This window comes from Periophthalmus magnuspinnatus, chromosome 18 (genome assembly GCF_009829125.3).
Source record: "Periophthalmus magnuspinnatus isolate fPerMag1 chromosome 18, fPerMag1.2.pri, whole genome shotgun sequence".
Lineage (NCBI taxonomy): Eukaryota > Metazoa > Chordata > Actinopteri > Gobiiformes > Gobiidae > Periophthalmus > Periophthalmus magnuspinnatus.
In genome coordinates, this window is record NC_047143.1 from 23022364 (window position 1) to 23042523 (window position 20160).

At 38.9% G+C, this 20160-nt stretch overlaps 1 protein-coding gene across 3 annotated transcripts in view; it reads right to left on the reverse strand.

Annotated features, from left to right (window-relative positions):
• The window catches only part of LOC117386191 (inactive ubiquitin carboxyl-terminal hydrolase 53), a 43917-nt gene that overhangs the window by 15610 nt on the left and 8147 nt on the right, over positions 1-20160 (reverse strand). The window contains exons 1-10 of one of the 3 annotated variants that reach the window (XM_055228972.1): positions 15960-16016; positions 14263-14699; positions 12484-12576; positions 11808-11942; positions 10622-10732; positions 7812-7894; positions 7570-7654; positions 6831-6977; positions 4407-4556; positions 128-275 (exon numbers count right to left, since the gene is read on the reverse strand). In XM_055228972.1, the coding sequence (XP_055084947.1) occupies positions 128-275; positions 4407-4556; positions 6831-6977; positions 7570-7654; positions 7812-7894; positions 10622-10732; positions 11808-11942; positions 12484-12576; positions 14263-14406 (1096 nt within the window). In that variant the 5' untranslated portion in view covers positions 14407-14699; positions 15960-16016. Of the gene's footprint in view, positions 1-127; positions 276-4406; positions 4557-6830; positions 6978-7569; positions 7655-7811; positions 7895-10621; positions 10733-11807; positions 11943-12483; positions 12577-14262; positions 14700-15959; positions 16017-20160 lie in introns of those variants that run through there. The other 2 variants (XM_033983521.2, XM_055228973.1) reach the window with 2 other exon arrangements.

Consider the following 20160-nt stretch of genomic DNA (forward strand, 5'->3'; position numbering starts at 1 on the left):
TTGACAGCTCATGGCATCTTGGGTTTTTAAATATGCATTACTTCCTTTACACTGGATTGCGTTTACAAAATTTTAGGAACAAAAAAAATAATTTATCTTTCCGTATGTTAGCAATAAAGTAACTGACCATGTACATCCCCGTTGACAGAGCTCTTATAGTGGTCGCTGTTCTCCGCAATAATTGCACTTCCATCAGGATTGGAGTAAAACAGCAGCAGAGGCTGGAAGTGACCTTTCACACATTTGCTGACCACGTCTTTCCACCTGGAGCCGATCTGCACACAGACGCACACAAAACAAGAGATGTATGAGGCTGGGAGTTCATTAGGAGACACTACAGGCACTGCTCCAATCTAGGACACGAAATATCTTCAGGTTCTGAGGTGTAAGGGCAATACATATTTAGTTTAAAGGTCCTATATTACACAAAAGTGACTCTTGTGAGCTTTAAACCATGTTATAATGTTGTTAACTCCTCAAAAACATACCTGGAGTTATGTTTTGTTTCATTCACACATGTTTGAGTAACACTTTATTATCAGTCTGTCTACATCTCCAAAGCTCAAAATGCTCTGTTCCACCTTGTGATGTCATGAAGTGGTAGTTTTCAAGTTAACATTTACCTTTTACCTTTTGTTCAGTAGATTTGGCAGTTCCAGGATTGAAAATATCCAAATGATTCTAGTGAAGGTGTATGGAGTTTTAAAACACAGTGAAGCACTTCCCGTATTACAAGATGACATCACAAGGTGGAACAGTGTGTTTTTCTATTTGAAAGAAGCCTAAATATGCAGGTTTGTGTGTTAAACATGGGTAAATGAAACAAAACACAACTCCATGTCTGTTTGTGATGAGGATAAGATTGTAACATAGATCAGTAAAGGGGTAATGGGAAAAGAAAGAAAGAAAATGAGCATAATTTAGTGGATTAAAATTCAAACATGATCGGTTCATTTTTTTTTTGTTGATGTAGCATTTTTCCCCACATAGGATGCATTGAAGAGTGATTGAAAAAAATTACAGTTAAAAAAAAATAAGATGTTGTGTTTTAATCATTACATTCAACCAGTAAGATCAGTGATACAAATTTTTGACTGGGTTTGATCAAGAAGGAAATAAATTGGCACTTTGAAAACATTACTCCATAAATTGCAAGCCTCAGTTAATTATTAATGACACATTCTCATTCTGTTTTATTAATTGATTTTGTAGTTATACTGGTCATGTTTAGTTACAGTTGAAACCAGAACTTTACATGCACTGAGAAAAAAAAGTGTGTATTTGTCTGTATCCTCTCCAACATGAAATCAGACTAAACTTTTCCTGTTTTAGGTCAATTAGGATTACCAAAATTATTTCTATTTGCTAAATGTCAGAATGAAGAAAGTAATGAAAAATGGTCTCAAAAATCCTCCTCAGATTACAGATCAGATTACATACAGTAAGATTACTATGCAGAAAAAAAATCCTTCTCTCATTATTCTGGCATTTAGCAAATAGAACCAAGTTTGGTGATGCTAATTGACCTAAAACAGGAAAAGTTTAGTTTGATTTCATGTCAGACAGTGAAAAAAAAGTGTGCGTCTTTTAATATAGTGTATGTAAATTTCTGGTTTCAAAAGTATATGGATCTACATTGCTTTTCACTATAAAGAGACAATTTACTTGGAAAAAGTTGTAATTCTTCTAGTCCTTTTAGTGAAAACGAATGCGTTTTAAGCACAACATGTTCACAGTGAAACTTGCTCAACTTTTCTTTCTATATGCAACAAAAAGTTCCCACCAAACACTTAAAAATGCAAAGGAACAAAGGGATTATGTATCACCCAAAAGGCACTTCTAGACAAGCTGCAGGCGAACAGATGTTTGTACTTCTTAATTAAGCACAAGAAGAGACAGGAGAGCTGTGGGTGGATACAGACAACGGCATTTGAAAAACACAGATAAACTAGCGCATAAGAGCAGACCTCCACCAAGGCGTTAATCCCAATTCGCAATGATTTTGAAGTTATGTGACTGAGGAGATTCAAGTAAAAATGTTTTGATTGTTTTAGTTGTTTTGGTTTTTTTTTTACAATGGTGCAGATTTCAAATTCACATCTTGATTATCAATCTTTCACTTGTTTTAAGACTTAAATGTAAATAATATCACTTTTTAACTTTTTAATCTGTAGACCAGCAGGGATGCCCCGATATGGATTATTCCAGCCAATACCGGTATCCATTACTTAACTTGCTGCTGCTGTGTCCGATCGCATCAAATTGTGGCTTTGTTGTGAATTTCGGCAAAAGGTTAAGTTATAATAAAACATGTATTTTTATGAAAATTAATGAGTAATAGATTTTGTTTTGTTTTGGGCAAATTGCTAACATTTAAATCAAAATGTGACTGACTTTTTGAATCCTGTGGACCAGCAAAGAATCGCTAAATTCAATCTGTCTACACTCTCGCTGCAGGTACAGAGTGGGCAGATGCTGAGAGCTACAGTTCATGCATCAATGTGTGCGTGTGTGTGTGTGTGTGTGCGTGAGGGTGGGGGGGCACACAGCACAGCCCTCTTGATGGATTGACACACAGTTGAACGCTGCTACACCGGAAGACATTAGCTGGATGGCAAACAAAAGACTGTCTGAACATGTCTGAACCGGAACAATAAAACGAAAGAAATTATCGAAAAACATGGTGCATGGAAGACAAGAATGTAGTATAGTTGAAAATATATACATATATACAGGCAGAATGGAACAGACCGGTGTTGCAGCTCAGCATATTCAGTGTGTGTCTAATGGGCTTTCACTTGTTAGGCTTCACTTCACTCTTGCATTTTTTTTCTGATGACAGAGTCGGAAGAGTGCACTAAAGACGTGGCAGGAGACACGGGCGAGCTGACTCCTCACTCCTATAAAAACTCATCAAGGGCAATCGATGGGCCAGACAGTGAAGACAATCAGTGCTAGCTTAAACCGATAACGTGACCACCGACCTGATACAAAGCAACACGTTTTATATCAGATGTGTTGGGTTGGACTGTGCTCCTCCACACGATCACCAGTCTGACCTGTTCACAACTTTGTATAGAAACAAATGAACTGAAAAGCTCCATTATCCATCCATCTCTTTCTCTCTCTCTAGATGAGATGGAAATCTATATCTCTCTCTCCATGTCTCCATCTCCCCATCTCACTCCATCTCTAGCTCCCTCTACCTCCCGCTAGATTCCTCTACCTCCCGCCGCCTCCCTCCATCTCTACCTCCACCACCCTCTGCCTCCCTCTACCTCTAACTCTACCTCCCTCTGCCTCCCTCTATGTCCGTCCACCTCCCTCCGCCTCCCTCCATCTCTACCTCCACCACCCTCCGCCTCCCTCTACCTCTAACTCTACCTCCCTTCACCTCCCTCTACCTCCCGCCGCCTCCCTCTACCTCCCGCCACCTCCCTCCATCTCTACCTCCACCACCCTCTACCTCTAACTCTACCTCCCTCTGCCTCCCTCCGCCTCCCTCCGCCTCCCTCCGCCTCCCTCCGCCTCCCTCTACCTCTAACTCTACCTCCCTTCACCTCCCTCTACCTCCCGCCGCCTCCCTCTACCTCCCGCCACCTCCCTCCATCTCTACCTCCACCACCCTCTGCCTCCCTCTACCTCTAACTCTACCTCCCTCCGCCTCCCTCCGCCTCCCTCCGCCTCCTTCCGCCTCCTTCCGCCTCCTTCCGCCTCCTTCCGCCTCCCTCCGCCTCCCTCCGCCCCCATCTGCTTCCCTCTACCTCCCTCTGTCTCTACCTCCACCGCCCTCCGCCTCCCTTTGCCTCCGTCTACCTCTAACTCCACCTCCCTCTGCCTCCCTCCATGTCCCTCCACGTCCCTCCGCCTCCCTCTTAATCACGCCACAAACCTCCAAAAGAACTGCATTTTTTGGATATATTTAGCAATCAAGCTGTTCAAGTTTTCCTTAATATCACCTAATTTCCTGACCTTTACGCAAGTCAATTCTCCACCTGCTGGTCTCCATGAAGATGTTATTGCTTGGCCTAGAATGTTCCACGGTATGGCATAATCTCATTAATTTACATGGAGGCAGCAGATGACGACACCAGTACAAGTCAAGCAATAACAAATCAAAGTTATATACTGCACCTTTAATTAGTGCATTGCTTTTATTTGATTACTCTTTTTAATTATTTAAACTAGGACTGATGAAGCTACTATGAAGAAAAATTGTAATATAAAGTTAATTTTATTTGATAATATGTATGTTTTGACGTATCATGGGGCCATTTTGAACCTGCTCTGTGCATTTCTGAGAAGGAATAAATTAACGTTATAATTTTAAAGTACGAGTCTGAATTTCTAGACAAGCCTGCACACATTTCCAGTTCATCCTTTTGGGTCTTCAGAGCTCTCCTCACCTCTTTCACAGTGGCGTCGTCAAAGAAGACCCACTTGGAAGACTTAGTGTGGAAGGCGAAGGCACAGTAGTGACGGCTGTAGAAACAGATCATCCCCACCAGAAGCAGCTCTCCCTTTTTAGCCTGCTCGTCTGTCACTCGCGAGAAGAGCTGCAACAACACAAACAAATAAATAAATAAATAACACGATTACTCATGAGCCACAACACTGCAATAAGTGAAGAGCCCAGTGACTGATGTTGAGACAAAAGGAATTGGATACTCCATGTGTGTATAGATTAAGGTCTGGGGGAATGAAGCGGCATCGATTTGGCGATCAGTTCAAATCGAGCATAGATTTAATTAGCTCTTCAAGGCTGGGACCAAATACGATTCTCAACAGGTAATAAAATGGCTGAACACATTTTAACCAGCGTGAAGTAGCGATGCAAAGATTAATCAGTTAATCGATATTATTCAGGTCACAATATATTCATTTAATAATATACACTACCAGGCAAAAGTTTGGACACACCTCCACCCCCACCCAAAGTGCTTTACAGAATAAGAAAGACACTAAAATCCCAATACAAACAAATAAAAACACAGATAATCATCCAAAAACATTAAAAGAAAAGTCCTTTTCCTTTGGCTGTTAATGTCACATTCACTTTAAATTATCTTTCACTTTAAATTTCATGAAGCTTACTGTAGAAAGTGACTGAAAGTAACTTAAGGATTGCACAGTTGTTTGGTTACGGTGTTGATAATCGTGAAAAAATGCAAAGGTGATGCAATTTGATCATGAGACATCCCAAATATGAAGCAATACATTCTTTCACATTGTTATGATTCAGTTATATTGCATACTATCTTGTGTCATTATCGTGAAAGTTAAAATGACATCTAGGTCAGAACAATTCAATCTATTTTCTAAGGAAGGTCAGATTTCTTAATTTCTTGTGAAGTGAAAAGTGAATCAGAAGGGCGGAGGCTTTAGCACCTAATAACCTCACATGAAAACACTGTAGTGAATCGATGCTTTTGTTATGAGGCAGACTGGTGGGAGGTATTCCAGTGCATTCTTTATATGGTGGGCTTTCATTTGCAAATGTCACATACATAGTTGGAATACAGTTATGTAAAGTGTAGATGGTAGCCTATGATGTCGTCCTTGTTTAAACTCCAGTGATGTAATGTATGCGGCGCTGTAAACCAGTCCCCTATGCACTGCCACAGAGATGAGAGCAGAGGTTTTGACGGAGCCAGCAGGAGCTTTTTGATCAAAGGTGTGAGCCAACTGGGCACAGGGCGTCCACTGGTTATGTAACAGACTCACACTAATACATCCCCACTTTGGTTACCACGTATCACGGATCTATTAAAATAACTGGATAGTGTATTGCTGCTTAGAGCTGACTCGAGTTGGATTAGCGGCCACTCATTGGTACTACAACAAAAAAAACCTCCTGTCCAGAAAGGATTTTTGTCATTGGGTGCAAAGTAATCACAAACGTTTGTCTTGACAGGGTACCTACACTTTCACAAAGGTTGAATTTTGTGGAGATTTTTACCTATTTTCAGATCATGAACTTTTTCTCAGCTCAAAATCTGTCTGTTGTCTTAAATGCTTTTTAATTGTTAGCTTCGGCTGCGCTTTATGCTCGCTCTAGCTACGCTCAAGAGCTGACTGGTTAGATCGGTCACATGGTACGACATGAAGGAGCATGTGAGCGATATGAACGAGCCCAACTGTTGTGAACGAGCTACAGGTTTAGAACATGCTTCAGAAGCGCCCTGGAAGCATAAACATTATAATTTATAATTTGCGGCCGCTCTGCTCTTGTCGCACAGTCTCATGGGGGCTTAGACCCCGGGGCTTGCCATGTATGCTTGGAGTCAACTGTGATGTCACTTTTGGGTCCATTCCGCTCTTTTTGTCAAGTTAAAAAGAGATTGCAGTCGTTTAAAGCGAACAAGGTTTTAAGCGTGGATCTATGGTTATGACTGAGAGAAACAAGGGAGGACAAGGGAGGCTGAGGTAAGAAGGTAAGTTTGGCTAACCTAGTGTTAGTCATGCCCAGCAGTTAGTGACTTATGCACTCTGATAATCCTATGTGATTATTACTACATTACTTACATATTCGATGCAATTTGTGGTTAAACATATACTTTTGAAAGGTAACTGTCTTGTTGTATTGCTTGATGATAAGGGAACAATAAAGCTACTGTGAAGTTCCCAGTTGAACCCAGATGTGACATCACTTAACAATGCTACAATATACAATTTACAATATACATGTTCAAGTAGCCAGAATTTTGTAAGAAAAGAAGAAATGCATCTACAAAGAATGGGATAATCTTATGCATGATAATTTGAGATATTTTTTCAGAATTCTTGCTTTTCATGGAATGTTCCACAATATGTCATTAAACTCATCTCACCTTGGAGAGATTAAGGAGAGGTCCCAGTGAGTAGATGACCTCTTGACTTTGGTCCGATTGCTCTGAATCCCAGATGAGGCCAATGATGACGATCTCAGGGCAGTTCATGAGGACACGCCTGATTTTAATCTTCTGTCCGCAGTTGTTCTGGGAAAAAATACAATGGGAAAAGTGATATGTACCAGCAGGGACAGAGCTTAGCTTTAGCTCAATTGTTTCTGACCTCATAGTTTAGCACCGCAATTTCTCTCGTGTACACAGAGAGAAATTGTAACGCATGACAATAGGCTCTGTGCACAATAGCTACTTCAGCGTTAGCGTCACTACTTCCTGTCCAGTTTTATCTCTAAATATTTTTGAGGTTTTTGCCGTGCCATGCTAAAATGAATAAAGATAAGCTCGTGGACAGGGAGTTGCAGTTGGATATTACTGATAACATGTTAAAAACTACACAAATAAAATTAATACTTCACCAGAGGACACTTCTGTATTTAGAAAAAAAATGCTTGTGTCTAATGCTAACACTAACGCAAATTTTGAGGCATAATAAATATTAAAAACAACAAAAACTGAAGTATTCCTCTTATAAAAATAATTGGGTAGTCTGTATTTTAATTAGTTTGAATTTTACTGGTTGTTTATTTCATGTTTTAATCAGTTCATTGTCATATCGTTGCTTAAATAGTGCATAATATTCGATGTAAAACAAAACGGCGAACATGAAATCTCTTTTACATACCGGACAGTTTCGGTAGTCTCCCATTGTACTCGCTGCTTGCAACAATTCCCCGAACGAATCCACATGACGCCGATGCAACTGTTGACTACAGAAAAACAACATAAGGTTAAGATCTGCATTGTCAGCTTGTGTCAGCTAAAAAAGAAGTGAACTTTTATGAATGGCCTTGTAGTAAAATGTGCCAGAAGAAGCATAAAAAGAGGAAGACAAAGAGTGTGTGAGTCAAGTTTCAGACATTTTACCATAAAGCAGTGGTGGAGACGTAATGGACGAGCTCTGTGAATGGGAGCGGGTCTGACGTGGCCCCACAGCTGTGACACACGACCTGAAACAAGACAATAGAGCAAGTTTAATACAAAATAAATATAAAAAAATATAAGTGTAGAAGTATGTGCTGCTAATTATTATGTCAGTTAAATTCTCAAAAAAGGAACTGTTAAATTGTCCCATTAGAATCACAATGTTCTATTTGATGTTTTAGTTAAAATTGAGCTATTCATTTTTATTCTTGTTCAAATACTTTACAGACACAATATTGAGAGTTTTGGGAGCTTGGTTTCTTTTTTAGGTTTTTAGAAGCAAAAATTTGCGTAAAATTTTTGCGATATGATCAAAATGAACCAAAAATCACAGAAAACAGATAGAACCCAATTATTCTAGTGGGTGAGATGTTCAGTTTAATAGTAAAGTGACTATTAAAATAAACATGTAAAAGTGACCACTGGGCAGGCTTTTAGTTTGGTCCATGTTTGTGAACACTCTGCAGTTATTCCTAAGTGTTATGTGCATTTTTTCAGTAGCAGTTATAGTTAATTATCTGTCTAAATGAACAAATATTTTTAACTATAATGTCGTATCCTCATCAAAAACACAAACAAAAATGTGTTTTGTTTCATTCACACATGTTTAAACACAAATCCTGCATATTTAGGCTGAGTTATTCCCTCAAACTGAAAACTGTTTTTTTTTTTAATTCATAAACTTTCACTAGAATCATCTGAATAATCTGGAGGCCTTGGAACTGCCAAACTTCGACGCTGCATCTATTGTTTTATCCTGCATCTATTGTGAAACCTCTTCACTCTCTGTGCACCATCAGATATTGTAGACTTTCTGAACTGAACAAAATGTAAAACAAAAATATTTTTAAAAAAGCAACTATTCAAGAGTATTGTGGAACAAATCATTTCATTTTGTTCCACAATACAATACTATTTTCAGCTTATTTTCATTTTACGCTGAAAATAGTTGTTAACTTTAAAACTACCACTTGATGACATCACAAGGTGGAACAGAGCATTTTGGGCTTTGGAGATGTAGACAGACTAATAATGTAAGATTAAATAAACAAAACACAACTCCAGGTATGGTTTTGATGAGCCAACAACATTCTAACATGACTAAAAGCTCACATGAGTCAGCTTTATGTAATACAGGACTTTTAAAAGTGTGCTGGACTGGTTTTCAACTCAAGATTCAAATATTTGGGGTGGATGTCGAGTTAGAAAAGTTAGGGATGGGCATCAGAGTCTCCAAAGCAGGGTGCTGGTGCAGAGCTGTCCCCTATTGCCAACATGTGGGTTTATCGGAAACCACAGTCAGCGCTGCAGTGTGGAGTCTGAGCTAAAACGCCCTCCTTATTCCTGAGGGACCGCTGGCATCACAACATGACTGATTGGATTTCTCCAGCCCCAGACAGTGATGCATGTGTGTGAGCTTGTGTGCGCCATTGGAGGCTTTGTATGTTCTTTGTCCAATACTGTTGTGTACGATGAAACTGCAAAAATAACTCAAGAGCCACAACAAATATTTGAACTTTTTTTCCCTCGCCCGTTCCAGGACTGTCATTGCATGTGTTCTCTAGTGTGCAGCCTTATGAATTTTTATTTGTCTTTTTTATGTTATGACAGAAGTCCTTCCTAACCCCCAGATAAAACTGTTAAATTGCTTTTGGGGCTTTCTGATCTGCACAAAGTTCAAATTCATATAAATAGTCAGAGGTGGGTTTTTAAAAGGTTTGGCTGATGCGGTCACTTTACAAAAGGCTCTGATTAAACTAAGGTTCAATTAGTGCATTAAAAAATGGTGTGAAAATGTATGGCTGTCAACATTGATGTGATTAATCAAAACAAACTGACGCATCATCCACAAATGAACGCAGATTAATCACACGGTCTGTTTTGACCAATCACACTCGTAAATTGGGCTGGGAGGCTTTAATTGACAGGAGACACGCTGTACTCAGGAGCTGTGCTGATTACACGCAGTTACACTTAAACATAAAATCCATCAGTCCTCATGTGGACGAGCGCCAATCGGTCGGTGGATCTTTACGAACACAGAGTGAGAAAAGCGCTGCAGCTCTGCTCTGTGCGGCAAAATAACGACACAACAGAGATCTGGAGTTGAACGCCGTGTGCTCCGTGAGGAAAATGAAGATCACACATGAGCGCTAAAATGAGTAAAATGGGCTAAATATTTGACCAAACTGGAAGATGCCAGGCCAACAACTTGCATCTGTCACAATAACTTACACCCAAAAGCAACAATGGAGGGGCTTTTAACTCTACCTGTTGTTTGGTCATTGATATTAACTTGGAACATGTGGTCACACCAGTTCATTATGAAAAGCAAATGCTAGACTTACATTATTTTAAAGCCTGAGAAGCTATAATTTATTTTGATTTTTGGAATAATTAAATAAGAACATTTTCGTAAAGAAATTGTTAAAAAAATGCTTCAAATTAGATTCAAATCAGTGCAAAGTGATTAATTGCGATGAATCATATTTGTGAAGTGTGATTAAACAGATGCATTTTTTTTATTCGTCACTAGAAAAAGACAATTATGCATAACCCAGGCCACTAGAACATGAGGACTGGCTTAGAGTGAACTGAAGATGGAAATATTTACATTTATGTTGTGGCTACAGGCTGATCTTTATACTGTGAAAAAGTGGAAACTGACTCCAATGGCCATTTTGAAACTTCTTCAGCTGCGGTGTCATTTTGTTCTATAAATGTTGAAATGGGAGGATTTTCCTTGTACTGACCTGCTCATAAAGGGACATAGCAAACTTCTGATGCGTGATACAAGACTTTGAAGTGCAGGCATTCTCCTCCTCAGGCACTATATGCATGTGGATCCTCTCCAGTATGATCTCCTGTGAAGAAAGAACAGGAATTTCAACCCCGGTTTTTCAAGAACAAATATTATTTAACCTTTCTGAGAACACGGCATTCAACGTAGCAGACTTTCAGAGAACAGAGGAGTTTCCAGACATGTTGTGAAATGCATCAAAAGAGCTGGTTCCGCATAGATTTTGTGTGTTTCTACAGAGTGTTTAACGGTTTGTAAAATGTGAAACTAGGGCTGGAAAGGTTTCAGAGACTGTTAATCTGACACTGGCCAAGTCTCCTTCTTTTCACTGCCAATACATTACTTGGTGAACGCAACAAGGTCAAAGGTCTGAGTAGGAGGTGTTCTTAGGACTGTGTGAAAAAAGGAAGAGTTTGGGTAACTAGGACAGACTTTCTTGGTTAAAAAGACAGATGCTTCTTTTAAGTGCTTGATTTAAATTTTAACAGGGGGAGCAAGGGCATTAGTATGATTTTTTTTTTAACAATATTGCATGTTTAGAATAGATTTTGTGGCTTAAATCTGCTCGTCGGTGGCATAAATTAGTTTCAGTATTATTGTTTATCGTCTATATTTAGTTCAGCAATATATTAAACTTCCAAATATGTTATCATGACCGGCCTAGTTCTGGTCTAAATTATTTCAGAGATAGTTTCAATGGTAAATATATGCAACATTATGAGGACTTTTTCCCCTTTCAAAAGTTATAACGTGTTTGTTTTTGTTAATCGCTATGAAAACAGTACACATTTTTATCATTCTGAAACCCATGGAACACTCTGTACGATGGACTGGCGTTACCATGGCCAATGATGAATAAAATCTCTAGCAAAACACCACCACCACCACCACCACCATGTGATAAAACATGTAGTGAAATGATACCATCTGATCCAGCAGCCCAGAGAGGCTTATATAACCTGTCACACTGATATTTAGCAGCAGTGTGGCACGGGGTGATGGGGCGGGTAGGGGGTGACGGGGGGGACACGGGCTCTTTGAATGACCTCGCCGGCAGTTTAGAGCAGTGTTAGCCGAGCGACGCAGCGGGCGAACGCTCAGTTTGTACTCCAGTCCTCTCCTGAAGCACGGAAACTCACAAAGCACTCGGCAGCGTCATCCATGAAGCCCAGCTGGAAGCGGTGCTCATCCTTAAAGGTCTCTGCCAAGGCGACGCGCAGGTTGTCAGAGGGAAGGGCACGCTCCCTACTGTGCTGGAACTGGGAGAAGATGCCCTGGAGAGAGAGAGAAGAGTAGATTGGATTTTTACATATTAACTACAAAACAGGTTTATTGTGATGTCTCAGCTTGGGGCAGAGGAGAGCTTTTATTTTTTTGTACTGCATAATTAAAAGGTTCACTATTTAATTTTGCTAGAGGAGGGTCTGAAACATTCTATTCTCTATGGAGATGTGATTGTTTTGTCTGGAATGTTCCACAGTATGGCATAAAAGCCTATCTATCTCCATGGAGTCATGCCGGTGACATAAGGCCACGTACTGTAACCAATAAAAAACACTGTAATTGCAAGATTTACAACTTAAATACCGTGCTGTGGAACATTTAAGGCTAACCTATAAATCTACATGAGACAAGCAGGTGGTGGACAGCTTTAATATCAAAAATGATCTACAGATGATGAAACAGATTATCTTAAATTGCACGTACACCATATTAATTTAAATCCCCATTTTTTAAACATTATAAACCAACAGAATCTTTGTGATGCAGTTTGAAAACCACTAAAAAAGATAACGAGCAAAGCCTTAATTTTACCTTTAATGCACAAAATATGCAGGATTCTCCAAGACAAAAGTGTCCAGGTAACTGTCTCAAGCTGCGCCTGAAGATGTCCAGTTGCCATAGCACCTAAAGAAAAGAAACAAAAAAGTTCACCTTCCCAGCCTGTTTGGTAAAAGCATGTTTTTACAATAGTTTCAATCTTCGACTCGCTTTGCACAAGAGCAACAACCTTTTTAAATCATACAAAAACATGTTATTTCTCCAGTACAAATGAGTTATTGAATGTTCCTGTGGTATGTTATTCATGCATATACTTGTGAAGGTCATGTGAACAAAACCGCTGCTGTCCAGTAACAAAGGCTGGAGCATTGGGAATCTTGAGGCGAGTGGGCAGTCTCTGAGTCACTCTGCTGTGGTCACCCCAGAGTGGGCGGGCTAATGAAGTCACAACCAGCTTCCCACAAGTCATAAGCAACCTTCAGCTAACGTACAGTACAGCGGGTTAAATTTAGCCTGTGACTAAGCTTTTAGAAATCATTCAGAATGTACTGTAATCGAGGTTGGGCTGAAAAACGCAGAAAAAAAACAGAAAATTGGTTGCTAGGCTTGTCAAGATAATTACTACATCGACGATAGTTTTTGGTATTTTTTCTTTGTACAACTGGGAAGATTTTTGTTTAGATTTTTCTGTACTTTATCACAGACTGTATAAAGAAGCGGACTAAGTGAGTGTGACGTCACCAGTAGCGTTCGGCTTGAGTCAAATGAAGTTCGTCGAGGCTATTCTGACCGCGAGTATCACAGCAACAACAGAGCCAATCCGGGACGAGCCTGTTGAAGGAAACGTCCCTTAGGTTTAGCAGGGAGCGGGCACTGAGCAACGCTGTCAATCAAACCTGTTGCTAACGCTTGCGAGAGGAGTGGGGAAAGAAGGCGCCTGATTTGTCCCTTGTTAGATGTTCATGTCTTTAGTTATGGACACAATAGCGAAATAAAAATACCTGGATTGAGCTCACTTCAAATTTGGAACGTGAATTATGGACTTTTATGTCTCATTATATATACTAACTAACTACTAAAGTGTTTCATTCTGCCATTTATTTACAGAAGGCTCATGTTTTTATCTATATTACAGCACATTTATAATCCTTTTGGGGGATAATCCTGGTTATTATGGTTTGATTTTAATATTATCGTTTATCATCTACATTTACTTAAGAGCCACTATAATTCAATGAGCTTTTTGTGGCATGAAATATCCAAAAAGAAAATCCACAAGTATCAGACCAGAATTAAACTTGCCATTTGCCATTGCAATCGTGTTGCTTAGCGCCAAATGACAAAAATAACATTGTTCTGATAATTACATGTTATGTTTGATGTTGACAGAGAAGATATTCAACTTTTGTGATTGCTAAAGCTTCATAGTGGTGACTTTGTTTAGAATGTCCCAAGGTACAGCTTTAACTTTAATATATCTCCATGGTTATGAGCAGGTAGTAGGTTAGGAATATTCATCTTGTCTTCTAAATACATACATTTTTTGTTGCTTATCTATATATCAGACAAATATAAGTAAGCAAATAATACACATATACATACATAGCAAGCTCCAAGTCAGGTCTGTGGCAAGGCAAGTCAGCTCTCAGTAAGGATCCATGTTTTTCAAGGTATTATTGAGCAATACATCAACCATAATTAAATAAATGCTAATCAATTTAGATTATTTCGCTGAAATATTCCAAAATGGGGTTTAAATGTTAATGTTATGACTGCACATGAATCCAGCCTAAACTGTTAAAACGGCGTTACCTGTACAGCGCTGTTGAGGAAGCAGCTGTTCTGGCCGGGCTCGTTCAGCAGTCCTTTGGTGGGGGCCAGAGACAGCATGCTTCCTGGCTGGTAGGACTTCCCCAGGTTGCCCCCCGGCTTCCTGAAGAACTTGGCCCATGCCATTGGTTTGTGGGGTCCACCAACAATTGGGTGGGACGGTGAGCGAACGGGGTGCTCTGTGGATACGTGACTCCACTCGCTGCAGCTGCTAGCCGGCTAAACATCGGCCTCTAGTTCAGTGCTGCAGCTCATGGTGAAAGAGTTTGTGAATGTGCCACCAAAAAAAGGACAAATTAGAGTATTAAAATCCCACTTTTGCGTTTAGGTGAAAATTTCCAGTTTGGTTTGATCCTTGTCTTCTCTCTCCCACGCCGATCCATCGCAACATTTCAACTAGGCATTTCTCATTGGCCAGACTGTAAAGGTCAGAAACAAAACACAATTAGCTTACACTGAATTCATCAATAATTAGTAAAAAAAACAACAGGTTTAAGTGCATATAAAATCAACAATTCATAAGTACTAGCTTGACCATTTTCAACACCATTTTAAAAGACTTTTGACCATTCAAAAGCCGCGTTGTTGTTGTTGCTGCGGTAAAAATGCTAATGTTTCATCTATCTATAGTCACGTATGTCATCCTATTCCTGGGTTTCCGTTTCTGTTATACGTGTAGGCCTGTCACAATAACTATCATTCAATATATGAAAGTTAGAAGAATATATTTTGGGAGTCAATATTTATCGTGGATATTGTTTCTTTGCAAAATTGGAGAGATTTTTTGTTATTTTGGTGGTAATACGATAAGTTTTGAGCTGTAGAGGGTTGAATAAGTCACTTGTAGGTCTAAGTATTGCTTCATTCGGCTATTTTTTTGTTGCTTATACCTTTTAATGATACTGTTTATTTAAAAATGTTTTTATTGGGATTATCTTTCTTTATTTTAACTGTATCAAAGGCATTAAGTAGTTGAAATATTATTGTTTATTGTGATATTTCTCCAATGTATAGTGCTTCAAAATTTGTTATCATGACAGACTTATATATGCAACATTTTGGGGAGTTTTTCCCATTAAAAAGATATAATATTTTGTTTTAAATTACCAGTTGCTACAGTCTTAAAATTCCATCTAAAACTGGAAAACCCAAATGATGTATTAACTAGGACAAGGTGAAGCCCAGTTTAAAATGCCAAACCAAAAACAACAAACAGATTACTCTTTACTCATCTGATAAACTGAGCTCCGCGTTTACATGTTCATCGAGGCATAAAATTGAATAATAAACTGCTCCTACAACACAGCTGACCACAGCAGAAATTCATTTTGCCGAGTGTAACTGACGGACATATCAATATCTTGTTTACTAAAATCTATTAGTCCTGAAATGTCAATGTTATTGGCAGTTAAGAGACGCAAACACCAACAGGGCTAAATAATGAGGTGAAAAACATCTTACACAACCGGCACGTCAAATTTCAGACCTTTCAAATATAAACTGATTAGAGGTTAGAGCAAACAATTAATTTCCAACAGGTGAACTCACTGCCATCACAGTAACTCCTGTTTTCATCACCGCAACAATACAGGATCTCAAAGCCAGTTTAACAGTACCAAGGCAAATTGTGTTCTATTACTCTATTATCGTCAGCACAAAAGAATGCGCATTTGACCTACCTTGTAAATGGGCCCAATTTGTCCAAACATTAAAACACACTCTTGTACACCTCAAAGCAGTGGTTTAGTGCTACAGCGTTTGAATGCGGTGCTGAGCAGGCAACTTTAGGGAGTGAAAGAGGAGCGCCCAAGGTCTCAAATACTACTTCTTTGTTTTGCTCTTCTTCGAATACTCGAATGTTTATGACTGTTCCGTCCCTTTTTGGCAACGAAGTATAAGAAAGTAATTATGAGTAACTCTTCCTTTTGTTCCACTACTGATTCATACTCCCTTCCACCCATGTGCTTCGAAGCGTAAGAATCAAAAGACAAAAACAAATTAGAAGAAGTGCTAGACCACAACTCAAGGGCCAAATGCGGCCCGCCACGTCATTTTTAAGGGGCCCACAACAAAGTAAATTTAAAGGTATGACTGTTTGTCAGTTTATCACAGTTAAACAGACATTTTTTCATATCTATGCAAATGCATATGCAATATTTGTAACTTGAATAATAAATATAGAAACAGTTAATTAACAACATTCAAAAGTATTTGCATTTATTTGACATTAAATTTGGTTACATTTAGTGAGATTTATTTTACAGTTAGTTACATCTGGCCCTTTGAGAGCGACCATTTTGCTGATGTGGCCCTTTGTTTTGAGTTTGACACCCCTGTGCTAGACGATGGGGTAAAAAATTTCTTATTAAATGCATATAATTTTGTTCAATATTTGTTTCATTAGCATTTAAACAAGACATACTTTTAGTTTTTTTGGGTTTTTTTAGGTAAATTCCACCAACTAAAACATTCTTCTTCCTCCTCACATGTATGAAATCTGCCCCAAACGTGCTTAATTACTGACGGAAGATTGGTTGTTAATCTAAGCTCGACAATTTAAGAAGATTGGGTCTCAATTTGAGTAAAATTCTATTCATTGTACAACTCTACCTGGAAGCCTAGAAGATCAGTTTCCCTTTAAATGGATACTAAGAAAAGTGACACTTTATGGCCTGAAGGACGGCTTAAAGTTTCAACAAAAACCAGTTGGATTGCAATTCACTCCTGGTATGTCTGGAATTCTCAGAGGATAAATGATAGTGTGGCCACGAGGAACATTCAGATCTTGGCTTCTAATATAAAACTTGCATCAGCACAACAATGAACACGAAGTACGAGTAAATGTGCAACTGTTGGACAACGCACTGTACTCGTCATAGCAGCAGCATTCCAAGGAAAAGACTAAGCGCAAAGTTTGGGTTTGGGTATTAGCAGGAGCGCCGTGGGGGAAAAATGTACCTTCCCACCTGGATCAGAGGGGCACAGGTCTGGACATGTCAGCGTAGACAGAAACTGGATTTAGAGTCTTGACATGTTGGTGTTACAACATTTGAAACTTAGTCATATGTTGTACAATAGTGCGGTCATGATGCGAAAATTACAAACTCGCTTTTGAAACCAAGAAAAAGGCTCGATATAGACATAAAACTATTCAAGAAATGCCAAATTTTACACCTTTCTTGAGGATCAATACCTGCTGAAGTTAGTATCCAGTTAGTACTATTGTGCTCATCTTGCAGTCCTAGTAAAGCCAGTAAACAATCAATCATTAATCAACCATTGCAAATCAGTGTTTCCCATTTCCAGCGTGACATTTATGAACAAGTCAGTTCTTTTGTACGGTTTCTTAAAATGAATGGTTGGAACCAGATGCGTTTTTTTAAATGAACCGGATCTTTTTTTTTTTTTTGGTATTTTTTACTGATTAATGCTGAACTCACACAAGAATCAGCACAGAAGCAAAGCAGAAGCAGATATGAGTGAGAGATTTGTGCACAAAAAACATATTTGGCATCGCAATAACAGTAATAATAATTTCAAATGGTAAAACACTCTCACTCACAGTTTGAACCATATTAAACAGATCTGCTCCTTATTTGTAGATAAAATGAGTTCTTACGTGGGCTACTGTCATAAATAAATAGTAAAAGATCCAGTCTTTTGAACGGCTCTTTGTTGGGATCTGAATCTTTTGGATCCATTCTCTTCAAAGGAGCCAAAAAAGACTACAATGGTTCCCCCATGGTCTAGTTTTTGCCCCCATGGTCTACGTCAAACTGAGCAAGAAATTGGAATTTAAAATAACACTTCTGCTTGTTGTATTATGATAAACATATACAAGTAACTTTATTTAATCTTTAATCAGTCCTATATTGATTAAAAAAAGGTTCCAAATGAAATATTTATGAATAAGGATTGCCTGTGCCACTATAGGCTTGTAAAAACCTGAGGAAAACACTGCAAATATATATAGAACAAGAAAAACAATTTCTTTTACTGACAACAGAACATATTGGAGACAAACTGAAGGCTTGTTTGATCCAGCCCGAATAAAGACCGAGTAGAAGTCTTATTGCAGGACTGCTGACAACAGCGTAGGAGTGAGTACGGTTTTCCCTTTGGAGTCCCTGAACAGTTATTGCATTATGGGCTCCCACTTGAAAAGCTGCCAGCCTCACTTAGGTTAAGGCGGCTCTCTCTCCAAGTGAAATTGGCACTCGCTGACGACGATTCCCTGACATCATAGTAAAAGATGATACTTCGCTGCTGCGGGGCAAAGAGCATCATTTGTCAGCACCAGAAAATAATCCAGGGCTTCCTCTGGACAACTTGCTTCAGAATAACAAACATGGCATTGGTTGGATTGAAAGGGGATGGGTAAAACGTAATCTTTAGGGCCACGAGATTAATGACAATAATGACAATTCATTATAATAATAATCACAACTACTAAATGAGAAAATACTTCTTACTAACACTTTAGTTTAGGCCTCTAAAAACATGAGGTGAAAAATGCATGTGATTCTTGAGGTATGGTTTAGATTGGCAGTTCATATTTAAATCACTATAACTATGAAGTCCCTCGCACTTTTGAGGACTTCAGGGACCGGCCTCCTGCTGATGTCCAGAGTCAGGACTAAACATGGGGAATCAGCGTTTTCAGTTTTATGCAGCTAAAACCTGGCACTGAAAGGTTTTTCTTCTTCTCTCTTCTCTTTTAATGTTAATTTTATGATGATTATTTATGTTTTGATTTGTTGTATTGTGAGTTAACCTCTTTCTTGTTCTTTAAAGCACTTTGAATTACTTTGTGTACCAATTGTCCTATACAAATCAATTTGCCTTACATTGCCTTGCCACTGTGATGGAAATAATTATTTTAAACTGAAATGAATCTCATCGCAATAGTTCGAAAAAATCACAAGTCTATATTCCAATACTTCATTCCAATTTACAACAACTTTACAATAGATTATTACACACTTCAGGCTGGATGACTATCAATTTCTTCATGTACCTACTTGAACGAGACCCGGTTTTAGATCTGAAAAACTGTAATTTTCATAATTCATTTATGCTCACATTCCATATAAACAGGGGTGTCGGACTGGGGAGGGGTAAAAGGTACAATTTACGTAGGGCTCAGTGCAGGGAGGGGCCCTTTACTAAAATCTGTAACTGATTTTTTTTCATTAGACAACATGTAGTGCAGACCCACCATGGTGATTTGTACCCAGGCTCCAAAATTTGGTGCTACATCCCTGGATATAGCATGAGCACCCACCAAACACTGTATAACACAAGTACTAACTTTGTCTGTACTGTACTGTACTGGTACTTTCAAACAATGCCCATCCCTAAACTGACTCAAAGCAACTTGGAAAAAATGACGACACGACTCCTATTATTTCTCATGTTTCATAATTCCATAATGGCACCCAATCCACTAAAATCCAATGCACGTTCATTATTGTTAAAGCCAATTGATTCCAGCCATATAAAAGACCTGCTTTGGTGCTGATAAAAGACCCAGGAGGAAAAAAAATGACTCAATTGGCTGACCACGAGGTTGTCACGAAGCCAACTTTACATCATTAGCGCTGTAAGCCAAGACGCCTGTTGACACCCTTCCTCCTCCAGTCCTCGGATACAGTTACGTACAGCTGCTATACTCTGGCTTTTTACTTCAAACACCACTAATTTAACTGATAGCAAATGATGAGAAAATACATAAAAAGGACATGAACTTCTTTTGCAGGCCAATTTGATTATTGTGGTAACCAAGGCAATAGATCATACAACTTCAGTTAGTTTTTAATTGACAAAGTAGGATGCAGTTACTAGAATGGTCTAACTTTTTGGGTACTAGTACTTACTACC